We start from the raw sequence: 20,203 nt of genomic DNA on the forward strand, positions 1-20,203 counted from the left end.
CAGTATAATCTAACACTGAACATTGTCATTGTGCGACATGTCCAATTAAAGCATATCCAGTGAAGAAAAGAGTGTATATTTGGATGGAACTCATTTATTTTATATTAACATGGCTTGAAGTTACATTTTAAAAGTTGCTAAAATGATTTTCACTTTAAAAATCGGTTTCTCGTGTTTAAATACTATTTCCTCTGATGCTCAAAAATAAAACATTAATTTTTAATGCCACAAGTTTACAAACACTTTGAAGTTAAAAGTATAAATATGCATTATTTACTTTTCTATTAACTTATTACCACAGCATTTACCTTTTTCATTACAAATTCAATAATTTGTTATACCACTAAGCTACATGGAGCACTAGATATTATGTTAAACAAAGATCTTGTTTCTATTGTTCTTAAGAACAAGTATGTCCACCCCCCAAAATACAGTGAATTCTGTGCAAATTAAAAGAGATTTTTTAAATGAGTAGTAAATCAGGTCCAATTATGAGCAACAGAGTCTCAAAGGGTCCTAGATTAACCTCACCAGAACTTTCCATGTTGAATTAAGCATGCAGTTTGGTCAGGAACGATATCCTTTTTCTATATCTTGTTTATATCTACTATAAATACCATAAGCATTCCATTAGCATTAACCCAGTGATTAATGCATATGTCATGGACTCAGGTTCTAATCAGTGATAATAACTGCCTACAACTATTTCCACAACTGTTCATCTCCCAACTCTTTTACCCTGACTAACAAAGAAATGCCTACTAAAGTCTAAGAGTTCATGTAGTTACAGGAAACCAGATGCATTATTTATAAGGATGCAGAGGCTAGAAAGTTCGGCTGTGTCGCTTACCCCAGCAGCAGTAGGCTCTAAGCTATTGGCAGTAGGACCATTGCCAGTGCATTAGAAGATGAGATAGAAGGGATCTCTGCCAAATAAAATAGCTAAGTAATAACAAATGTTAAAAAAGGAGAGCCTTGGGGGTTGGAAGGAGTCTTGAAGATCACTGTTGAAGCACAATTCAGGAGATCACCAAGCTTTTGCAGTCAATACAGAAAGAAGAGCTGTAATCTCAATTAATTCTTTGTGTCTTATCTTTCTTGAGTACTTGCTTTTTAATTACAGTTATGCATTTTTTTTAAAGTTACTACAGTATCTGTACATAAATGAGAAATTACAACTATTATAAAAGAGGTAAAGTGCACAGTATGAGATTTCAAGTTCAAGTATAATTAATTGTGTGTTTGTATGGTCTGCCCTGTTTAGAAATCCATACTACTGTTTTAGTGATCCAGGAAAAATCAGTATTTTTCTTCTTTGATTTCAAAGAAAAATAAAAACCCAGACACAAAAACCCACAATTTCTTATTCTTCGTATGTTCCAACTGATATACTGCTACAGACAGATACCTGTTGTGGCTTTAAGTAGATTTTGAGATAGTGCCATTCAAGTTTCATTTTCTGTTTAATCATCGTCAGTCACTTGGAATTTACACCACAGCACAAGAGGCTGCATGCTTTAAATGTTAACAACAGCAGGGGATGAGAATGCCATCTTGCCTGAAGAAAAAAAACCCTAAAATCTGACAAAATAAGTCAACTGAAACACAGAAAAAAGAAAACTTAACATAGGGATTGTTAAAACAAATAACCTTCCATATCAATCTGAAATTTAAACTAAAAGCTATGGTTATAGTCTGCTTCTCAAAACTCATCTGAATGTTACCATCAGTTTCAAACATGAAGTAGCTGAGGCTACATACCACATAGTGTGTTTATTCTTTTCTTTGAATAACCTAAGCATTTCAGATGTTTACTGCATATACCTTTTATCTACAATGTCATTCTCATCATTATCTCCTCATCCCAAATGTGTGTGCACTGGGGAGGTAGACGGGATGAAGATTGTGGCATTCTTTTTAATTATCCAAGTACCAAATAAATATAACTTGGTACTTAAAATTGTTCTACTTTTAATGCCTTTTATCATACTAAATTGGTGTGTCTATTTCCGTATCTTGCTTAGGAAACTGGGTTCATAGAGCAGATTTGGTCATCTCATTAGGGAAAAAAGACCGTTTCTGAAAGTAACTGCAATGATTATTTGCCCTTTAGACTAGCAGGATAGAGGTCACAAGAAGAGCTTTCTGAGCTCAAGAAGTGTTCTTCTGAGCCTTCAACCTCTACCATCTGTGGGTGAAAAGAACACAGGATGAAGAGTCAGAAAGTTTGGGGTTGAATCCTGCTTCTACCACTACTTGACAAATATTGAATTGTCTTAAGTATCAGTCTCCCCATCTAAATAATTGAACTAACAATATCCATTCTCAGATGAAAGCATCTGACACTTAGTAGATGCTTGCTAAAATATATTATTGTTGTCTATTATTACTATTAAGAGTAAATGAAAAATCCACGGTATTGACACTATTGTGGCACTTCTCTTGTTCCCAAGCAAGTGCCTCTTCAGCACTACAGAGAGGAACAGCGACCAGTTAATAAGTAGATTCTGGAATAATTTGCAATAATCCTATCAAAGGAGAAACAGATTTTTATAAATCACCATGAAAACAAGTATTTATGATGAAATGAAAAACAAATCTTCCAGATGTAAAAACCAGAAGTAAATTTAAAATATACATATGTAGATGTGAATGCTTCTCAAAATGTTACAGGTTCTCTAATAAATATTATTTAAGCCAATATTAGTTTTTTAAAACTTTGATTTTAAAATACTTAAATATCTGTGTCCATGATTTAAGGTGAAGGCAGTTTACTTTTCATTGTATATGTGTACAACTTAAAAAAATGATAATCCAACAAAAAATTCATTAACTCACTGTTGATGTTGACATCCATTTAATAAATACGTTCTGAGAACTGGCATAGTATTAAGTTATGGGACTAGAAATACAAATCAACCAAAATTCTTCCCTCTAGTATTTTACATTCTGGTGTGGGAACTGATGTGCACATTAATATGGATAAGAAGTGGCAAGACTATGGTTCAAGAAAGAGCTATGGGACCACCTAAAGTGAACTGCTGGGGAGTAGAAGATAATCTAACATCTGAGTATAACTACAAAATAATAAGGGGTTTGATTTCACTCCTTGATTGGACAAAGAACATTTTTTATAATTTCAGACCATTATTTTAATAAAATATACCCAGGTCTGCACTTCAAATAAAAAGGAAGAAGAAAAGTTATGACATTTTGAAAATTGAGACTAGAGCCAACTCTATTCTTTCTTCATGAAGACCTTCTCCACCAGAAGCTTTTATTAGACTAATTCCTCAGTGCACTATTTACCCAAAAGATCACAGCCAATGTTCTAGAAACCTTAAAAAATAAGCAGGGGCTGGGCGTGGTGGTTCACGCCTGTAGTACCAGCACTTTGGAAGGCCAAGGCGAGTGGATCACTTGAGATCAGGAGTTTGAGACCAGCCTGGCCAACATGGTGAAACACCGTATCTAACAAAAATACAAAATATTAGCCAAGTGTGGTGGTGCACAACTCTAATCCCAGCTACTCAGAAGGCTGAGGCAGGAGGATCGCTTGAATCGGGTAGGCGGAGGTTGCAGTGAGCCAAGATCATGCCACTGCACTCCAGCCTGGGTGACAGAGTGAGACTCCATATCAAAAAAAAAGAAAAAAAAAAAAAGCAGAAAGTTTTATTATACTTGCTTCTGTGTGTACACATGTAGTGCATGTTACTTTCCATTTTTCTTTTTTTTTACAAGGTAATTACAAGGTAATTCTCCCACCCCCATAATCTATATTTCCTAAAACACACCCAGGGACCCTTTATATAGTTTATTTTCTCACAGACAACTTGGAGAAAGTCTGAACAAAGATGCATTTATGCTGTGGAACATTAGGGAGGTGAAATTAAGAAGCTGGTATGAGAACAACAGAGGAAAAACATGCATCTGGATCAAGTAAGAGAAATGTACAAAATTTGTGAAAAATCTATTATGGCCACTTAAATAATATTCTCTCAGACATATGTAAGGCTATGCCTCTTTGTATCACATTTCATCATAAAAATATCATGTTTGACAAGGCAGGTTCCTCCTGGTACATTTCATCAGAGCTGGGGCATATTCGATTTTACAGCTTAAAAAAAAATGCAGCAACAGCAACTTCCTTTTCATAGCTTTGTAGACTGAGAATTGTTGGAAAAAAAAAAAACCTGTTCTCAAAGCTACATTATTTGTGAAAGAAATGGATTTTTATAGGCTGATTCAATATGTAGATTTCTAGGTTAAAATGTAGGACAATATTTGTGTAGAACATTAAAACTAACATTTTAAATATTTTGTCATGTAGAATTTTATTTTTAAATATATCTTAATTCCCATTTGTAGTTGAAATCTTTATCAAATGACACAGGAGTTTCTTGTCAGTTAGTCACTGCTCTTAATACATGAATTTTAAGAAAATTGAGAGAGGAATGATCATAAAGGAAAAATTTTGGTTTTATAATTTTAACGGATTAATCTGCTAGATTCCTCGATTATAACTAGGCATCCTTTTTAAAACTGATCACTTCTCCTTTCTTTGGATCAATTCAAATCTTTAAACAATAAAAAGTAAGAAACAAAACAAGTCTTACTTAATGAATAAGACAAGTTTAGGAAATTGCAAGCTGGGTATGATGGCTCACGTCTATAATCCCAGCACTTTGAGGCTGAGGTGGGAGCATTACTTGAGCCCAGAATGTTTAAAACCAGCCTGGGCAACATAGGAAGACCTTGTCTCTATTTAAAAAAATAAAATTGCAACCTTTTCATATACACACATTTCCAGACAGTCTAAACAAAAGTATCTCCTCAGATATGGAACATAGTCTTTGTAAATCCATCTCTGTATCAAGGATAAGTATCTGCTCATCAACAATGATTCAACTTATCATACTATAGTTATGCTTTTCTAAAAGTTTCTAGTTATATTTCAAAAAGCTCCCCAAACTACTTGCAAAACCCTATTTAGTGTAAATTAATTTCCAGCACCTTTAATCACCACTAATATTTTATTCTTGATGGTAAATTATAGAATGTCATCATCTTTTAAAATGAGATAAATTTCAGGATTCTGATTTCTTAGTAAAATGAGCTGTAAATATGAAGTAGAAACAACAATTTGCTATTTTAGAAGACAGACAACAGTAAAACAATAATAATATTTTCTTTTACTTTTCTTTTCTTTTTTTTTTTTTAAGATGGAGTCTTGCTCTGTCCCCCAGGCCAGAGTGTAGTGGTGCGATCTCGGCTCAGTGCAACCTCCACCTCCCAGGTTCAAGTGTTTCTCCTGCCTCAGCCTCCCAAGTGGCTGGGTTTACAGACATGTGCCTCAATGCCTGGCTAATTTTTGTATTTTTAGTAGAGATGGGGTTTCACCATGTCGGCCAGGATGGTCTCAAATTCCTGACCTCAAGTGATCTGCCCGCCTTGGCCTCCCAAAGTGCCGGGATTACAGGCGTGAGCCACCACACCTGGCCAATATTTTCTTTTGAATTACATAACCACAAATGGCTTTTCTATCTTAAGGAATATTTCAAAAAATAAAAACTTGATTTGAAAGTCTTCCTCTTGCCATATTTTACTTCCCATGATGATTATGTGTCATTATGCACAATTAATCACAATTAAACTTTTGACTTCGCTGTGAACTCCTTCAACCCAAGGACTATTTCCTATTTATCTCCCCCAACCATTACACCTCCCACCTCCCACCTCCCAAGAAATATGCATACACATTTCCTAGCCTCATGCTGAAATACAGTAGGCCCTGGTTATTATCTATTCATTTTCATTAAAGAGAGGGAAAGTTTTGGCTGAGCACAGTGGCTTATACCTATAATTCCAGCACTTTGGGAGGCCAAAGTGGGTGGATCACTTGAGGTCAGGAGTTCAAGACCAGTCTGGCCAACACGGTGAAACCCCATCTCTACTAAAAATCCAAAAATTAGCCAGGCATGGTGGCACACACCTGTAATCCCAGCTACTCAGCAAGCTGAGGCAGAAGAATCGCTTGAACCCGGTAGGCGGAGGTTTCAGTGAGCAGAGATCGCACCACTGCACTCCAGCCTGGCAACAGAGCTAGATTCTGTCGCAAAAAAAAAAAAAAAAAAAAAAAAAAGAGAGAGAGAGAGGGGGGAAAAGTTTTCAGTGACCTAAGGATCAAAGAGCAAAAATAGGGCCGTCCAATTTTAATTCACCTACATTCACCACTTACTTGCTATTTGACTTCAAGGGTCACTTAGCCTATCCCTATCTATATTTTGCTTTCCTTACCATTGAAATAATGAGAATAGTCCAAAATTTCTTCAAAAATTTAAAGGAAAGACTGATTAAATTTCTGATAATTACAAATACAAATTCCTGCAACATTTCACAAAGCCAGGCATTCTCTCTCTCTCGCCCTTTCCTTCTGACATTTCTTAAAAAGCTATTTAAAGCTTGGTATTCACTCAAGAGGTAGTTCTAGAATACCTCAGCAAAGAACACATCAAGAGTCCATCGTTGATGGATAAATTCAACCTAAATACCAGCCTGAAATCAGAGATAGTTATGGACTTGAATCAAAATGAGCACAGCTCTACGCTCAAACCCACAGTGACCCAATTAATTGGTTTTTGAGAGTTTGCTGACCTTTGGTAGACTGAGAGATAAAATGAAAAGTGCCATTCCGGCACTTTTGATGATTAGCTGAACTATGTATACACAGCACCTTTATTAGAGAAAAGAATTCAGTATTCACAGCTTGTATGGGAGATGCATTATAACAAGAGTGGGACAGAGAAAAGTGGAAGATGCCCACAGATGAACTACCAGAGTTGTTATTTCGTTTAGGTTTAAATGGTGATGTCTACAAGTCTGATAAAACCTCAATCAGTGTTATCTCACAACTGACAAAGACCTGGTGAGTTTTCTATACAATATTAAATGGAATGGGCTAAGCATGCTCTTTTTCTTTCCAAACTGTAAAATGAAAAACACCCAAACCCTAATCAACATACAATTACTCTGGTAAAAGAAACTAGCAATTTTTCTAAATCTCTTTAATCATGGATTTTTTTTTTAAAGGATCCATATCAAGTACTCTGACTTTTCACATCAAAGTTAGAATATTTTACAGATTTCAAAATGTTTCCCATGCATTCTAATTTCAAAACTGTAACTCATTTCTCCACATTTTTCTACTTTCTTTCAAAAGGCAGAATTTCCTGGGTTAAAAAGAGGGCACTGTTAAGAGTAATTATAATGGCTCCTAGGTACTAATGAGTCTTTTAAAAAATGATACTGCAATTATATTCAGTCTTCCAGCTTATTATTTTCTTCAGATTGCCCATCCTGCTTAGTTTTGTCTGCCCAATGAAACACAATTTTCAACAACACCTATTTTTAATTTTCCTTTAAAATTCTGTTACTAATACCTATTTTCTGATTTTTCTAAGGTCATTTGCTTATCAGTTGTCAATGATTGTGTTGTTGTTTTCCTGTCTAGCTCACTTTTCCCTGCTTTTGCTACAGAACTCTCCTCTCTGTAATGATCCTACACCACGTGGTTCCCATGGGGCTGAGCCCATCTGCCCTCACTAACCCCAACACACACAGCAGTGGATACGTGCCCCAGCCCCTACTCAGCTAGAGTCATTAATCTCCCTGGATGCAGTATTTTAGGGTCAGACATGATGCAATCAGGGCCAATCAGATTCTTCCCTAAAATGTGCTGTTTGGAGAAGGAGTAGAATTTGTCTTTTTTTTAGAACTACCTATTTGTTCTTTGACTTTGGACAAGTCACACATTTCTGAATGTCAAGTCCCTCATCCATGGGATAAAATCTAAGCCACTGAGTTGTATAAATAAATGACTCAAAATAAGAAAATATGCCTTATAAAATGTAAAGTATGATACAAGTATCAATTATATATATATATATATCTCATACACATACTTACACACACACACACGTATTTTATAGTCCAAAAGAATAATTCTGTAAAGTGTTAATTTCAACCAAATACAAAAGGTCAAAGCTTAATCAAAACTGTTTAGATTCTCTTCTCCATTGGTGGAATGCAATGACAGACAGTGAATGACTTTAGAAAGGGCAAAGGCAGAAGTGAAGAAACAAATTATACTTGCAAGCAGTATTGTTAAAAAAAAAAAAAGAAAAATAAGATATATTCATGTACAGAATAAATGAACTGATCGTGAAGGCAGTAACTTGCTTGCACATATGAATGGCTATAATATACGAGCTCCAACTCTTGCACCAAGTCACTCTAGTATCCCCAAAATCTGTAATTAACTCTCCACTCAACCAAACAGATGAGGTAATACCAGTAGGGCAATTTTCTTTTCCAATTATTATTTTATTGCTATATGATGTATGACAATTTGTCTGTCATTCTCCACAGTGGGCAGAGCCACCAACCCATGAAAAATGCCATGTTTATAGAAATCTGAAAACACAATTTGCATTCAATTAAAAGTAGCTCTCCAACAGTGGCAGGAGAGGTTCACATGTTATGACCAATAAAGATCTGAAATTGAAATGGCATTTTTTTCCAGCTGAGAATCATTTAGCTAAGCTCCCAGAAGTTTTTTCTACCATAAAAGCAGGTAAGTCAGTTACAACTGAGGGTGGAATGTAAGAGCCATGGGTCTAAATTTCAGCAACGGACCACCCAGATCTGGTCCAATCTAATCAATACATATTAGTGTGCCATTCCCAAGTGAAACTGTTCTATCTCATTATGACAGAAATGTCTCTGCAAAGACATTCTTTTCCTTCAGCTAGTTTTTTTAGGTGCCAAATTAAAAACTGAATTGTTCATTTCATTCAGAGATTTCAAAGAAGACTTCCTGGATAAGTTCCTTTAAAATGAAGCCTTAGCCGAGAATATATAATATTTTGAAAAGACATAGTGATTTCCTGGCAAAGAACTGTCAGCACCATCACTTACACTAAAATCATAAACTTGATTCCTTCTCCAACAATAAGGGCATTTTCCAACATTGTTGAAGTAAGATGCAGAGACTCTCTGACTTTTATTTTCTTTTTTAGAGCCATGTCACTTTTCCACACACTAGCTCTCTTCCACACATGAAGGGGCCACCTTAAAGCAAAGTTGTGCTAAATGATTTACATGCATTTTCTCACATTAGACTTTCCAATATATGTTTAAAATAAATAGGGTTCCTCAGACCTAGAAACTGAATATCAGGCCAGGCATGGTGGCTTATGCCTGCAATTCCAACACTTTGGTAGGCTGAGATGGGTGAATCACTTGAGCCCAGGAGTTCGATAGCAGTGTGGGCAACATGGCGAAACCCTGTCTCTAAAAAAATTACTCAGGTGTGGTGGGACACGCATGTAGTCCCAGCCACTAGGGAGGCTGAGGTAGGAAGATGGCTTGAGCCCAGGAGGTCAAGGTTGCAGTGAGCCATGATTGCACTGCTGCACTCCAGCCTGGGTGACAGAGAGAAACCCTGTCAAAAGAAGAAAAAAGAAACGAAAAGGAAAGAGGAGAGGAGAGGAGAGGAGAGGAGAGGAGAGGAGAGGAGAAGAGAGACAAAACTGAGTCTCAGGGAAGTTACACAATTTGTTTAAAATTATACCATAATTAACAGCACCAGAATTTATTTGTTTTATTATTTTTGAGACAGGGCCTCTCTTGCCCAGGCTGGAGTGCAGTGGTGAGATCATGGCTTACTGAAACCTCAATCTTTTGGGCTCAAATGGTCAATTTGCTCAAGCAATCCTCCCACTATGGCCTCCCAAAGTGCTGGGATTACAAGCATGAGCCACGGCAGTTGTCCTCAGCATTAGTATTTAGACTTAAGAGCATGAGTCCACTCAGCATTTGTGCTCTTCCCATTTCATTCACCTTCCATGCTTTGATGTGTAACATGAAGATCATATGGGTACAACTGGCCCCAGACAAGTCATTTACTTTAATCCACCACATATACTCCCAATAACCTTTGTGCCAAATGCTACTTTTCAATCCTCTCACAGAATCCCATTTCTTTCAATAGTAAGGACTTTTTCTCTGAGGCAGCAAAACCTTATGTGACATAGCAGGCTACTGTATTATCTGGGGTTAAATGCTGCTGTGTGACTTTGGACAACATATATCAGTTTCATCATCTGTACAGTGTAATAAGTTTTTACAATAACCATGAGCCATCATCCATGTAAAACATCTAGCACAGCACTTGGCACACAGTAGGCCTTCAATAAATGTTTGCTATTATTCATATTTGACACAGATATAACCACCTCAACTATTTTCCAGGGATTTATCTTTATTTTCTTTCCTATTACTATTTGTTAGATGTTTCATTTTGTTTTCCTCATTTATGTATTAAATTGGAATGGATGGTGCTTAATTCAGCAAAGTGGTTGGTATAACAATTTTTTATGGTATTCAACAGAATTGTCTGCAAAATGGGGTCACTAGCAGCTGACACCTCCAGAAGAAGTCATTAAGGCTTGTTCTAAACAATCAATTTACTTCTGCTGATTCTATAAAAGGAGCAACAAGATAGTCCTATTGACTGTTTTGTAAGGTTCAAGTTCTTCTAAAACTTGTCACTTATCTGTAATAGAAAACTCATTTAGGCAATTACTTACAAGTTTTTAGCCACAGATGCCTCATTTATAAAAAACAAAAGAAAATAAAGAAAATAATAATGTTTATCTTTATTAGGAGACTAGTATAAAGAACTTAAAAATTATAATTAACAACTCTAAACTAGTGAATGAACAATGGAAGTTTCCAATTTCAAAAAATTGACTAGTAAACACTGTTTTACAAAGGAAAGGACTAAGAACTTTGATATTTCACCAATATTTACAAGTGGTAGGAAAAAATAAATAGAAAGGGGGCAAAACTGATAATGTGTTTGGAAATGAAAAATCCCTTAAAAACCTCCAGTCAAGAATGATTTATTTATTGTTACAGTGACCTATAAAATATATTTCTGATTGGTATTTAAAGACATGAGAAAAATGCTTATAATACATTAAGTAGGTAGATGGGTAGGTGAGTGACTTTTATTTTCTTCTTTTTTTTTCTTTTTCTTTCTTTCTTGTTTTTGTTTGTTTGTTTTTATTTTAAGAGAGACAAGGTCTTACTCTGTTGCCCAGGCTGGAGTGCAGAGGTTCAACCATAACTTAGGACAGCATCAAACTCCTGGGCTCAAGTGATCCTCCCACCTCAGCCTCCCAAGTAGCTGAGATTTCAGGGCTGTCACTAGGCCTGGCTAATTTCTTTATTTTTTGTAGAGATGAGGTCTCAATGTGTTGCCCAGACTGGTCTTGAACTCCTGGCGTCAAGCTATCCTCCCACTCTGGCCTCTTAAAGTGCTGGGATTACAGGCATGAGCCACCATGCCTGCTCTTTTTTATTTTTTTTCTAATCCAACATGAATTACAGAGGAGAAAAAGGGAACTTTGGGGGCTGCGAAGTCAGATCCATCTCTTCTGCCTATATCTGTTTGCTCTAAAAGCCTCCCCTGTTTTACACTGACCTCCAAATCGTAGAGAACTGTTTAATACATAAAATGTTTGCTGAATCCATACTACTTCAGAGAGGCTTTTCAACATTTACTTTAGAAAACACCAATGTCATTAGTTCAAAGAATGTAGCCTGTACAGGCACAATCACATCAGAAAAGCAGAGTTCGCCTTTCAAATACAGGAATTTACTACCATCTCCTTGCTGGCTAAAATAAAGTGAAAAGAAATCTATTCTTTGAGGCTGATTATTTTTGACCAGGCAAACTTTTCTGAGGCCTTTGACTTTTTAAAATCTATTTTGCATTTTTGAGTCTGGCTTATTGTTATTGCTGACTCTTCAAGGTTCACCTTCAGCCTTTACTAAATGGAGATATTTGTACCTCACAGCTGTTCCCTGCAATGCAAGTTCTGCGTGTGGCTGCCTTGAAATGGACTGTGTGCTTCATGCTATTTTCGTTATTGTAACTAAGACTGGACCTGGTTCCTGCCATGATTGGTTTATATTTTCAAATTGAAGAGTATATTTTCATGAGATTAAAAAATGTAACAAATCTGCCAATGTACCCACTGAATCTAAAATTTTAAAAAACACACTAGGATTAGTAAAAAATGCATATTGTACTTATAAGGAAACAAGTAAAACAATAGTTAATATGAAGAAGTATAATGAAAAAGCCAAAGGAGAAAATAAAATGGAACACCAAAAGTTAAAAAACAAAAACAGAAGCAGCCTTTGTTTCACCTATGGCTTTTCTCTTTCTCTAATACCTTATATTCAATTGGTTAGGGAATCCTGCTGGCTTGACTTTCAAACTATTACAGACTGACTATTTTTTGCTACCTCTACTGCTACCAGCCTGGGTCAGGCCACTATGCTGTCAGCAAAAGGCACCTAACTGGCATCCTGGATTCTACCTTTTCTCCCAGTGAGTCATTCTTCATACAGGAGCCAGGGTGATTCCACTAAATACCAACGTCCTGACAATGGCCTATCAGGCACTACATGCTCTGGCCCCTGGGTTTGTGGCCCTCATCTCCTATATTTCATCCCTTTGTTTCTTCTACTCCAACCCCACCGGGCTCCTTATGGTTCCCCTACAGGGCACATGAGCCATGCTCTTGCCTAAGGGCCTTTACACAGGCTGTTCTTTGTCTAAATACAGTTTCTCCGATGTTTCTTTGTTTTTTGTTTGTTTGTTCATTTGATTTTCTTGAAACAGAGTCTCACTCTGTCACCCAGACTGGTGTGCAGTGGCACAATCATAGCTCACTGCAGACTCAACCTCCTGAGTTCAAGTGATCCTCCCACCTCGGCCTCCCAAGAAGGTGGGACTACAGGTGCATGCCACCAAGTTCAGCTGATTTTTCAATGTTCTATAGAGCAGAGGTCTGACTAATGTTACCCAGACTGGCCTCAAACTCTTGGGCTCAAGGAATCTGTCCGCCTTGGCCTCCCAAAATGCTAGGATTACAGACATGAGCCACCATGCCCAGCCAGTTTCTCTAGATGTTTACAAAGTTAACCCTTCACTTCTTTCTACTTTTTGTTCAAATATCAACAATTTAATGAGACTTACCTTGATCAACCCAATAAAAATCACAAGTCTCAACTCTCCTTATCCCCTCCCCTTCTCCACGGTTTCTCATTTTTGGACTACATAGCACCTTCTAATATATCATGTAATTAGTTTATTATATTGTTTATATTCTTCTAATAAAATTAAGTTCCACAAAAAAAATGGATTCATGAATCAATTCAATCATATTTACTGAGAACTTACCATGACCTGGGGTGACTGATGTGTGAAAACGGCACATTGAAATATTTTAATATCATGGTACACAAAGCTTCCCTTCTTAGTGTTAAACCATTGCCAAATATCAAAAACTAATTCTGCTGAGAGTTAGGGAACAGAGTCAGATTTCATAATTATTTCTCTCTCAATGATAACGCAATGAATAGAAACGTAAACTGAGAGATTCATTTCAGTTCCCCAAAGCTCAGGAAAACCAAAAGAAGTATTTTTTTACATTCCCAAACTGCTCAGATATGCTTAAGGATAGTATCTATGGTCCCACTGAAGATAGCATGAAGGGTTCCAATTATGAGAGTTTCAATAACTTTATTCAATGAATTGCACAGGAGAGAAACTATTTCCAGACAAAATGCCAAAAAAGAAAAACCTAGTATTTGCTTCTGTAGAATAAACACTTTAAAAAAAGCTCAATATGATTCCTTAATGCTAGCTATATAAAATCCACATAATTACACTAATCTTTTTATAAGTAGAATTATAAAACAAATAGCACAAATTCACCAGCAGAAATGATCATTTTGGAGGATATGATGAGAGCCCTTGGAACACGTAGGAAACTAATTTAGCCCTTTCTAGCATTTCATTTCCTGTTTGATCTCACTAGGCTATTGCCATCTATTCAGCTAAATGAAGCTTTATGTAGTTAAAATACAGACAAAACACCATACTTCACACAATAAAATATAATTTTATACCATATAGTTACAGTTCTAGTACCACCAACCTGGAGGGAAAGGCTGTAACATCAAACAGGATTTATTTAAACAGATTGACAAAACAACTTAAATTGCCAAAAGGACACACTTTCTTTTCATGAGTTTTCCTACCCTGCTGAGAGCAAAAGGAAACTGTTTCTTCAACACACTCCCCAGATTGAAATAGAATAACTAGGAACATCTATTTATTGAAGAGCTTATCAAACTGAAAAATGCTTTAAATAAGGAGCTAAAATAAGGAAGAGAAAGACTGCAGTTATAAGTTTAATTTTCAAGGTTTGATAAACTCCCCTGTGGAGTATCAGAATTTAATACAATGATATTCTCAAATTGTAAGTATCAAAAATTCTTTATGATAGTCCTTGCTAATATCTTTAAGTTCCCCTGACATAGCACAAAATCCCAGTCAATCTAACAGTTATAGAAGTCCACAAGCACAAAGCCCATTTCACATTAAACGGATGAAAACTAATCTGAGATCTTACCTAGGGACTTGCTTTCAAACATTTTCATAATTAGTTACTTGCTATCAAATTTGAATTAAGGGCATCTATATATAGTTTTCTTATTCCATCACAGCTGACTTTATATGAGAACGAAGAAGTTTTGGAACAGAGGCTCCAAACAGCTGGGTATCATGCCTCAGGCAGTTGCTGAAGGCATCCAGACAAGCTGAAAAGACACACAATGTGCTCTATTGCTTGCCAGGAATTAAGCCTCAGAACTGTGCAATTATTTTTCAATATTCAAAGTCACCAGATTACCCTAAAACTAATACATTTGTGGTATATTTTAATATTCTTATGTATACTGGGAGGACAAGATGTCTAGTTGTCCTTGAGCATATTAGGAGGCCATTTCTACTCCAAATAGCAAATACCAACTGTTGCCAAACTCAATACTCTGACCCTTAATAGGGGCAGAGGATAGATGTGAACGTGACCTTCCAAAGAAGATAGTGTCTTGGGTTAAAAACCAGTGAACAGAATATTTAAGTATACTTACATGAAGAAGTATTTGCTCCTTCTGTTGATACTGATATTCTAATGGGAGACTCTATAAAACATAAAAGTGGAATGAGGTTTTATTGAGTCATGCTGCTTGGACTCTTAAATTAGAAATTTGCCAGGCTTGGGTATCACCTAGTAAAAGAATCCTAGAACACAGTGCAACAGAGAAGCTGAAGCATTTATAAGTCAGAAGATATATGCAATACTCAAAGATCACAAAGGAATATTTCCATAGTCTAGACCCGAAGACTTTTAAAAGGGATGAAAATGGAGTCAATCCATCTGTAAGAATATCCCACACACCAAGCATTATCTGAACTCCCAAGACAGACTACTCTGAAGAGATCCACACCACAGGGTGAGATAGAAAATACTTTCTTTTAGGTGTGGTCTTGATTTTTAGAAAACATGAAACCAAAGGGAACAGCCCCCGGATTCCAAGAGAATGAAAGCCAACTTTCATGCATGCCAAATAAATAAACAAACAAGATTGAGAGTATTTCCAGGCAACCTGGATCTGCATAAACATCCTGACCAGAAAGTGCTGAAGTCCATGCAAAGTCTGCTAGAGCAATAGAGTTATTACATTAGAATCAAATAAACCATGCTAATTAAATAAATCATACAATAGTTGGGGATATCTAGTAGCAAGATTTTCTTAGGTAGCAAAGATAAAAGAAGAAAAAACAGTAGTTAAGTACAGAGAGAATGAAAAATATGACTCATGCAGAAAAAAGCATGGAACGGATGGGTTTTCATTAGTAAGAAATAAAGAAGTCTTAGTATCAAAGAAGGATTGAAAGTCAACAGCCAGAAAGTTAACAAGATTTAAGTCACATATTAAGAAATAATAGTTATAGTCAATTTCCCAAGACAAGTTCCATATAAATGTAAAAGCTCTTTTTTCCTAATGGCATGTACTGGAGTCACATATAATGAAATCCCTATATTACAGAAATGTGTAGATGAAAGGTGAAGAAATTCAGAATATTTGATTTCTTTTTTTTCTCTCTCTTTCCCTCTTTTTTCCTTCCTTCCTTCTCTCAGAAGAGTAACAACCTCTTAGACTCCAGGATGATACCATTCCACAATACACATACACTTATATCTTAGTAATGACACATGAATATGCCCTAACTATAGCTAAAATAGTCTAGGATACAGAGATGTTTAGCTTTCATGGTTTTAAACAATGGTTTTGAAGGGAAGAGGAAACCAATGAAGGTAAGATGGAAAAAGGCATGTTGATTATAGGTCATTCTACAGTTTCAACAAGGTACCAGCCATAATGAAAAACTCAATGAAGCTAAAATATTAAATGTGGAGTAACAAAAAGAATACTGAACTTGAAGTACCTTCTCTTCTACTTCCTGAGATATATGACTTAACATTTCTAATGCTTCAGTTTTCTCATCTGTAAAACGAGGAAAAATGATGTCTTATTTCACAAGTTTATTGTGATTATCAAATGAAATGTAAGAATTTTTGTAAAAGAAAAGGCACCAGGCAAAACCAAATTACCATTGTACCTCTGGGATGAATTTCCAATCTCGGGTCTTCAAAAATTTTCTTCCAAATAAAGATTAATTTTTAAATGTTCTAAGGTTCTATTAATTATAGAATTACAAAGAATAAGAAAATGTTTAAAAAATGAAATACATAGAGGATTGATTAAATGCATAGCTTGTGAAGAAATCAATGAATTATGGTTATATATGCATTGCTAGAGTTGGGTTCTAAGTTGCTAATTATCTGCCCAGACTATGAATGCTATCGGCAAATATTATAGGCAAGTAAGAAACCAACAAAAACAAAAGACAACAGCATTTTTAAATGTCAGGCTGTAAGTCTTTTTTTTTTTTTTTTTTTTTTTTTTAAGTTTAGCGATCCACAACTGATCATTACAAACCCAAAGGTCACAGATCAGATGTTGATAAATTATCCAGGAATACACTCTGAGGGGTGAAAGAGTAGAAGGCAGCTAAGAGAAGCACCTGGAAAGACATAAAAACTGAGCTTGTAACTCAGATATCTCCTTTATTTGCTTAATGTCATTAAGTTGCATCTAGATGTAGATTTCTTTCACTCATGTATGTTTCTCAGGCCTAAGTTTGAAGATACAGCAAGAACCATCCTCCCTTAAGTAAAATCCAAAAAGACAGAACAAGGTTGAGAAAAACATTGAAGCAGAAAACAAGAGCGGCTGAGAGGTTTGGATGCAGAAGGGGTTCTGATTAGTAGAAGGAGCAGCCAGCAGTTATGGTTGTCATTCTGGTTAGTAAAATGTGCCAGGCTTATTTTCCTTACCTGAAGACATATATGCTCCTTCAGTTGAGGCTGGCATACCAGTGATGATCTCTGAAAAAAAAAGGTGATAGGGCATTATGATATATAAGCAGGAGGCTGGGAGCAGGTACCACAGCCTGCCTTCAAACTAAAAGTAAGTATAAAGGAAGGAAGTATTGCAAGGGAGTGAGAAAAGTCCAGGCTTTAACCATACAGAGAGTGAGAAATGCAGAAAGACAGTCCAAATTGATAGTTCTCCTTTCTTAGGCAAAGAGCATAAAATCAGCTGCACTAGAATAATTAGTAAGCATTCACTGCCCCCACTTGGGTCAGTGAGGAAGAATTTATGTCAAAGAGGCAGTAGGCTTCTCAGGAAGAAAAGTCAAAATAGGGGAACTAAGAAAGTCAAAGCTATCAGATCACCCAGCTATAGTAAGAATTTTTAAGTTACGATCTTTAACAAGTACATTTTTGTTCAAAAGTAAAAGTAAGCCAAGTTTCTAATTAGGATTGGTGAAAAACATCAAATTCTGGCACTGAACTCTATTTAAAATTGCCAGTGAGAATGAAGACAGGTGCCTTATCATATGATAGATATCAGCTACCCAGGCAGTAAGTATGCAGTTCCCACCCCAAAGAAATGAAGGATGAATCCAACCTGTATACTTCTGGATACATCATTAAGATTGTGATAGTCTTATTCAAACTTTGACCTTGTTTTCTTGCTGCCTTTATGATGGAATACAGGGTAGTTACATTGTCTAATTCCATATTCAGTTCTTGTGAAAAGGGCTTCAGTTTGGCAGAATCTAACACTTTTAGCAAGGCACAGTTTTATGAGGCCTGGAAAGATGTAGAGATGCAATGGTGAATATCATTCAAGTTTCATTGTGTCCTAAGTCTTGCCAAACGACTTAATGGCAGTTCACATTTTCTAACTGGGACAAAAGATAAGTTGAATCTACTGTGATACTATCTACTATACAAAAAAATATGATATCTAACTGAGAATCCTAAGCAGGTCATATACAATTTTATGTTTAAATTAATATTCTGTTAATCATGGAGTAGAAAATTTATTCCTAATATAATCATCTTTAAATACAGATATGGCCATTTAGGGTTTCCAAGATTGGACTAGTCTAGTAGGTAAGTGGAATCAATTTAAGTGGCAATATTTCTTCAAACTCTGAAGTTTCTCTAGGGACAAAAGATTTTGTGGAATTGAAAGGAAAACAGTCATGTGAGACTCAGTAGCAATGTTTAAGAATAAGTGATTAGCAATATACCTTTAGTAAGACCAAATGTGTCTTTCTGCTGCAAATTAAGGGTGGATGATCCTCTCTAATCACAGATTAAGAGGGCAAACTATTCAAGGAGTAAGATTGGTTTCAATACATCAAAGTTGCCTACACTGGCTCTTATATCCACTAAAAATGGGGCTAAGTGAAAGGAATTAGTATGTGAGGGTACATCATTTTCTCAGGATTTTCTCAAGCATCAGACGAGAAACAAGATATTCCGAATTGGTAATATGAAGATATCTGTTTCAGAAGCAGCTCCAACAAGCTTTCTCGATTTGGGCTGCAGAAAATGAAATTGTTCTTCTTTGAGAAAATGTAATCTTAGAGAAACTATATTAGAGATTCAAAGTGTGTGTCCTTCTCTAGAAATATCTAGAAGGGCCATGTTTCCAAACAAAGGACCCACACTAAGAGAGATGCTTCCTTCTCTTGTCCTTCAGGATTCATCAATGACATTACAACCAGATGAAGTTGTAAACTCAAGGTGCACAACTAGAGCACCCCCAATCCCAACTCGGATATCAAGACTCTTTTCAAATTTATTTTTGACAAATTGAGTAGCTGTCCACTGTGACCTTCCAAAAAAAAAAAAAAAATCAGAACTTTTCTATCTCCGGCAAAAAAATACCTCAGATTAGAGGAAAGGTTGACCATAATGTTTCATTTTTAAATTGAATGTTACATAAAAATACAGTAGTAACCTCTACACAGAGACGCAGCTACACAGAGACAACTTAAAATAACCCCTCTTCCTAAAATTAGGTATTTATCTTGGAGATCTTAAAATATCTTTAATGATTATAGTTTCAAATACAAATCTTCTGAATTAATCCTGGAGGAAATACAAGCTCAAAAGTTAACCTATACTTCTGCACCAAAGGAGTCTTCATTTTAAACATAATCTTGCTAGTAAGAAAGTTAATCTTTTTAATTAAAACCACTCAGCAAGCATTTTTATGTGTGCTATGGGTAGAATTTATAGATTTGGAAAACAGCCTTTTGTTAAAAGTAAATTGAAAGTAATTTTATATTACACTTACAGACTTTTAAAAAAGCACTAAATCCTGCAATCTTCATGATGTTTATTTAAGCAACATATTTTCCTATAGTAATTTGGTATATTAAATTTGTTAATTTATAAAGGACAGTCCCTTCATTAGTGCAAATTAATTAGGTTTTAGAATTATCAGAAACTGAACACAGCTGAGCAACTTATGCTGAACAGGCAAGTAAACATAAGGAACATTAGTATATTTGTAATGTTTGAATTCTTTCTTAATAACCTGGGTCTGGTCTCAGGAAAAAGTTGCATGGTCTCAAAGATATCTTCTGGAAATAAATTTTTCTAATTATTTTGAATGTAACATGTTTGCAATTTCACCATGATAATACACTAAATGTAATTATGTAGCAAAATACACATATACACATTGTATACAGTATATACAAACATACCTAAAATGTGTCTGTGTGTATTTCAACATTCACTTATGTGACTTTGTTTTTCTAAACTTATAGGTCACTGCTGTACAT

General features: G+C 35.7%; 1 protein-coding gene across 14 annotated transcripts in view; it reads right to left on the reverse strand.

Annotated features, from left to right (window-relative positions):
- The window catches only part of LOC105476616 (neuregulin 1), a 1,125,049-nt gene that overhangs the window by 137,091 nt on the left and 967,755 nt on the right, over positions 1-20,203 (reverse strand). For 10 of the 14 annotated variants that reach the window (XM_071068414.1, XM_071068412.1, XM_011732713.3 and 7 more), the window contains 2 exons: positions 17,388-17,438; positions 15,076-15,126 (listed from right to left, as the gene is read on the reverse strand). The exons of the other annotated variants lie outside the window; for them this stretch is intronic. In XM_071068414.1, coding sequence (XP_070924515.1) covers positions 15,076-15,126; positions 17,388-17,438 — 102 coding nt within the window. The remainder of the gene's footprint in view (positions 1-15,075; positions 15,127-17,387; positions 17,439-20,203) is intronic. 14 annotated transcript variants of the gene reach the window in all.

This window comes from Macaca nemestrina, chromosome 8 (assembly GCF_043159975.1).
Source record: "Macaca nemestrina isolate mMacNem1 chromosome 8, mMacNem.hap1, whole genome shotgun sequence".
Taxonomy (NCBI): domain Eukaryota; kingdom Metazoa; phylum Chordata; class Mammalia; order Primates; family Cercopithecidae; genus Macaca; species Macaca nemestrina.